This window comes from Dasypus novemcinctus, chromosome 20, assembly GCF_030445035.2.
Source record: "Dasypus novemcinctus isolate mDasNov1 chromosome 20, mDasNov1.1.hap2, whole genome shotgun sequence".
NCBI lineage: Eukaryota > Metazoa > Chordata > Mammalia > Cingulata > Dasypodidae > Dasypus > Dasypus novemcinctus.
Window position 1 is genome coordinate 23148726 of NC_080692.1, and position 5743 is coordinate 23154468.

Genomic DNA, 5743 nt, shown 5'->3' on the forward strand with positions numbered 1-5743 from the left:
GCGCTGTCGGTACAACCTGTTCCTCCATCCTCCCTCTCCCGCCCTCCCTCCGCCCGGCTCAGCCTTTCTCCGCCCGCCTTCCTTCCTTGCCCAGGGCCCCAGCTGCGCCCTCCGGGGAGAAACCCGCTGCCACTACACGCAGGAGGGGGGAGGAGGGAGGAGGCGGGGAGGGAGAATGGGGAGGGGAGGAAGCGGGGAGCCGCGGAGGGTGGAGGCCGTGCGCCGAGCCGCCAGAGAGGGGCGGCTGAAGGTTGCAACTGCTGGAAGGAAGCTTCTCGGCTGCTTGGTAACCGGCTGCGAGACGGAGACCGAGGCAGAGAGCAGGGCAGCGGCTTCTTGACGTCAGGGCCGAGCGAGGGGATCGCGCCAGCAGCCTCCGCCAGCCCCGCAGTGGAGCCGGCCGAGCGCGGGGCAGGAGCCCGACGCCCGGCGCCCGCAGGAGCGTGAGTGGGGGGCGCGCGAGCCGGTCGGTGGGGGCGCAGCATGCTCCCTGTCCCCGGGCCATGGAGATCGCCAAGTTGCCCCTGGAGAACGGCGGGGCCATGACCGTCCTAGGAGGAGGTGAGGCCCGCGCCGGCTGTGGCCAGGCCACCGGGGGAGAGCTCCAGTGCCCCGCGACAGCTGGCCTCAGCGATGGGGCCAATGAACCGGCGCCAAGGGGACGCAGCGCGCAGAGGGGTGCGGATTCCCGAGCGCGGCGGTTGCCACCGCTGCCCCAGGACGTACCGCAGCCTAGACGGCCGCTTCTGGAGGACGAGGAGGGGGAAGGCGACCCCGCCCTGGGCTTGGCGGAGGACCAGGCTCTCGGCGCGGGGTCCCTTCACCACCAGCGCGTCCTCATAAACATCTCCGGGCTGCGCTTCGAGACGCAGCTGGGCACCCTGGCACAGTTCCCCAACACGCTCCTGGGGGACCCGGTCAAGCGCCTGCGCTACTTTGACCCCCTGAGGAACGAGTACTTCTTCGACCGCAACCGGCCCAGCTTCGACGGCATCCTCTACTACTACCAGTCCGGGGGCCGCCTGCGGAGGCCGGTCAACGTCTCGCTCGACGTGTTCGCAGATGAGATCCGCTTCTACCAGCTGGGGGATGAGGCCATGGAGCGCTTCCGGGAGGAAGAGGGTTTCATTAAGGAAGAGGAGAAGCCCCTGCCCCGGAACGAGTTCCAACGACAGGTGTGGCTGATTTTCGAATACCCGGAAAGCTCGGGGTCTGCGCGGGCCATCGCCATCGTCTCGGTCTTGGTCATTCTCATCTCTATCATCACCTTCTGTTTGGAGACTCTGCCTGAGTTCAGGGATGAACGCGAGCTGCTCCGCCACCCCCCGGGGCTCCACCAGCCGCCCGGGCCCTCCTCCTCCGGTGCCAACAGCAGTGGGGCCGTGGCGGCCCCCTCTGGCCCGACGGTGGCCCCGCTCCTGCCTAGGACCTTGGCCGACCCCTTCTTCATCGTGGAGACCACGTGCGTCATCTGGTTCACCTTCGAGCTGCTGGTGCGCTTCTTCGCCTGCCCCAGCAAGGCGGAGTTCTCCCGCAACATCATGAACATCATTGACGTGGTGGCCATCTTCCCCTACTTCATCACCCTGGGCACCGAGCTGGCAGAGCAGCAGCCAGGGGGGGGCGGCGGGGGCGGCCAGAACGGGCAGCAGGCCATGTCCCTGGCCATCCTCAGGGTGATCCGCCTGGTCCGGGTGTTCCGCATCTTCAAGCTCTCCCGCCACTCCAAGGGGCTGCAGATCCTGGGCAAGACCTTGCAGGCCTCCATGCGAGAGCTGGGCCTGCTCATCTTCTTCCTCTTCATCGGAGTCATCCTCTTCTCCAGCGCCGTCTACTTTGCCGAGGCGGACAACCAGGAGACCCACTTCTCCAGCATCCCCGACGCCTTCTGGTGGGCCGTGGTCACCATGACCACGGTAGGCTACGGGGACATGATACCTGTCACCGTGGGGGGCAAGATCGTGGGCTCGCTGTGCGCCATCGCTGGGGTCCTCACCATTGCCCTGCCCGTGCCCGTCATCGTCTCCAACTTCAACTACTTCTACCACCGCGAGACGGAGCAGGAGGAGCAGGCAGCGCTTAAGGAAGAGCAGGGCGGCCAGGGTCAGGGAGCTGGGCTGGACGGCACCAGCCAGCCGAAGGCCAGCTGGAGCAAGGGGTCCCTCTGCAAGGCTGGCGGGTCCCCCGAGAACGCAGAGGGAGCCCGAAGGGGCAGCTGCCCCCTGGAGAAGTGTAACCTCAAGGCCAAGAGCAATGTGGACTTACGGAGGTCCCTGTATGCCCTGTGCCTGGACAGCAGCCGGGAAACTGACTTATAAATGAAGATGCAGGCAGGCTGGTGGCAGTGGGGCTGGGGAGGCCTCCTCAACTGGGCATTGACTTCATACCACCGAGTATTTCAACCCCCGCGCCCCCCAGGAGCCTAAGCTTGTTCCTTCTTTCTTTCCCTCCTTCCCTCCCTCCCTTGATCCCCCATTTTTCCTCTTTTTTTTCCATGACACCAAGGGTCGCCTATTTTTAAAAAGTACCACATTCCATGACGCAAGAGCTGTTGAAATGGTGAGAGCTGTAAGATGGTTGTATTTGTGGCCAGTTCCCTATACCCAGCAGAGGGAAAACCCAAACAGAAATGACTTTAAATAGCCCAGATCTCAAGAGATTTTGTAAAACGCCTCCCCCATGTGTTCCACACTTGCTTCACATGTGGTTACATTTGTGCATAGGGGAAAATATTATTTTTTATGGCTGGTGAGTGGATTTTTGTACTGTAATTCAGATGGAGATATTTTGGATATAGTTTCGAGACCCATGTTGTATTTCTGGAGAAGAGAGTTGTTGAGATGCTTTTCTGTGATACTTAGAGGCAGAGATGCCGGCAATACGGCTGTTCTGGTTCCCATGCCCACAAGCCTCTTTCTTTCCCTTGATGTGGTATCGGTGCTTTGTGTCTAGGGCAGGGAATGTTCCGGAAGAATGGCAAATGTGACTTTTCCATGCGCCTTAAACAATTCTCATAACTTCCTTAGAAAAAAAAAAAAAGAAACATTTTAATGATGTTGCAGGAAGACTTCTGATAATTCATTCTCTTTATTTTTATCCCAGGAAATAAAACGTTATTTCGTTGAGGCGAGTGTTAGTTTTTCTACAGCTAATGTGTTTTTAAAAATTTTTTAAATAGCCCGTCACTTGTCATTTCTGGTTTTGGAATTGGAGCAAATGCCTTCTCTGGGGTAGGAAACTCAGAAAGGTAACGAGTTGATCAGCAATATATTTTTGACAGGCGCCTCCGTGCCACATAGATGGCGAGAGGATCCTGTTTATCTCACATCTGTAATGGGGACCCCACTGTCAGTAAGCTGTGCTATTAGCCCAAAGTGTCAGCATGCAATGTGGCTGGAGATAAAAGGAAAAGGACGCGCAGACGTCCCCCAGCTCCGCCGTGGTCTCCTGGGGCTGGATTCCTGAACTCGCCTTTGTCTGCAGGTGTTAAGCTCTCCTTAGCACGGTTCTCGGCAGCTCTGAGAAGCAGCCTGACTCCCACCGGCGTGAGTGCAGCCGCGGCGTGGCACCCCGGTGAGGCCGCGAGGGGCCAAATGGCAGGGTCTGCTCGTATGCGTTTAAGCGTGGTCTTGCCCGGAGTGATGGCAAAGCTCAGAATGAATCCCTTTGTCCCCCGGTCACTGGGTACCTCTGGCAAAATGTCACAGCAGGTATAACACTGTCTAAAACTTCTCTCAGGGATTAGGTGTATTATCCATGGTGGGGCTCCAGGTTCCTGCTGCTACTTTTTTTTCTGCTGAATAATCAAAAGATTATTGATAGTCCAAAGTCACCACCCCCTTGCCCCCCTATGACCACGGGGCGCTTAATAGTTCTGCGGGTGAGTTCAGGTCTTCAGGTGGGTGAGAGAAGACCTCCTAAGCTGATGTCTGGGAAGCGTGGAGGTTAAATAAGGCATCAAGCCCGTAATAAAAGCCAGTGAATGCGGGGAGTCATTTCCAGTCAGAAAATGTTACCCGCAAATCTGAGGAGGAAACAGATGGGTATGCAGGCAGAGCTCTGTTGTTTCTCATGACATGCTAAAGTAAAGAAGGAAGAACAGAGACACTCTATTTATTTATAATTTACAGTCTGCCTAAAAGCAGGGCACCTCACCAAGGCTCGACTCCACACAGTCTCACCTCCAGGTCTCCCGATGCCTTTAAAGTTAATGCCTGTGGCTGAGCAGACACCTTCCCTGCCCGGGGTGTGTGACTCCAAGGGTTACGTCCTCCCTTCAAGACAAAAGAGGAGACCCTTTCTGCTGGAAGGCCAGGCTCTTTCCACTGGAGCAACAAGAAGGAGAGCAGCGCCCAGGTTTTAGAGCCACTCTGGTGCCTGAGGGTATTTGTCCAATTAGATCAAACTGCCTCTTTAAAACGTCCAGTAAATGGGCACCAGCTTATACGTAGCCCCGGCAGAGAGTGGAGGAAATGAGAGTGAGTTTCTGCATTCTGTGTGGGGGGAGAGGGTTCCTGTGGGGCAGGTGAACTAAGGGAATCGGGGTCCAAGGGGGAACCCCGAAGTTGGGCAGCTCAGTCCCCTGTTGCACCTGTTGATCCCAGAGGCCAGTGACCTGGTATCAGTCCTGGGCCATGGGACGGCCTTCCCCTCCCCCTGTCAGCTCAAAGTATTTCCAATCTCTCCCTGTCCTCAGGGCACCTGTTGCTGCGATGCTGGGACTAAGCCGCGCTCCTTTGCGGCCGCCAGCGGGGTGTGCCTTTTCACACGATTGGCAAGAGAGGAGTCTGAATGGCAAGGCTCCTTCTTACCAGGCCACCTAAGCCGAGAGGACCCCCCTGCCCTTGCCCGCCCTCCTCCTCTGCTGACACTGAGGCTCCTCTGCCTTCACCTTCCTGAGGAGATCCCATCAGGTGGGCCCGGCCCAGCTTTTTAGCCAGATATTGCTTCTTGGTTCCTATGGTGAGAAACCATCCCTGGGTTTAGAATCTACAGTTTTGGTAAACAAGGCCCAGGGAGCATTTGGGTGTCACGAGAGTTTCTCTACCGCAGAGTATCTGGCCCCCACTGTTTCTAGGACATACTTTTTCTTTCGTCCTGTCTATAGGTGCGCTGAGACCTAAGAAAGTACAGATTCCTGGGGGAAAAGAAAAATCTTTTCCCATGCTTTAAAAATCCTGGCTCCTTGATTTGCCCTGCCTGGGACACTCCCTGTAGGGAAAAATGAAAGGCAGTACCAGTCCCAGGAGAACCTTTCCATAGAATTAGAATTTGAGATTTCCTAGTGTTCATGATACGAGCACTTCCGGGCTTGGGATTGAGCACAGCGTTTCTTCGTGGTGCAGGCACACCTTGCTCCCAGAGCCCAGGACGCTGCCCCTGGGCGGGGAGGGAGCACTCTTCCCTGGGGTTGGAGCTCAGCAGCACATGTCTACGCAAAGCAAGGGTCAGTGAGGACTGGATGGAACAGAAAGGCTTCTGGGAAAGGGGAGGGCGCTCCAGATGAGGGCCGCACTGCTCTGTCCCCGGCGCCACCCTCAGGGATGGAGTCAGGGGTGGAGGACGCCCAGCCCCTCCTGCGGGCTGCAGGGAGGTTCCAGTGTTGCCACCAGCGGGAGGTGGCACACGTTTTCGGTAAAGGGCCAGAGAATCAATATTTTAGGCTTCATAGGTCAAGAGGCAACACTGAGGCTGTCATGTAGGGACTTAAATAACCATTTAAAATGTAAACGTTTAGAAATGT

At 57.2% G+C, this 5743-nt stretch overlaps 1 protein-coding gene across 1 annotated transcript; it reads left to right on the forward strand.

The window, feature by feature from the left end:
- Positions 1-200: 200 nt before the first annotated feature.
- On the forward strand, positions 201-3125 carry KCNA5 (potassium voltage-gated channel subfamily A member 5). The gene has a single exon (XM_004459028.4). It carries the CDS (start codon positions 504-506, stop codon positions 2316-2318), a length of 1815 nt encoding a protein of 604 aa, XP_004459085.1. The 5' UTR covers positions 201-503; the 3' UTR covers positions 2319-3125.
- Positions 3126-5743: the final 2618 nt, after the last annotated feature.

Excerpts from the sequence above, each read along its gene's own strand:
- KCNA5 (XM_004459028.4), top strand. The coding sequence starts at position 504 with ATGGAGATCGCCAAGTTGCCCCTGGAGAACGGCGGGGCCATGACCGTC.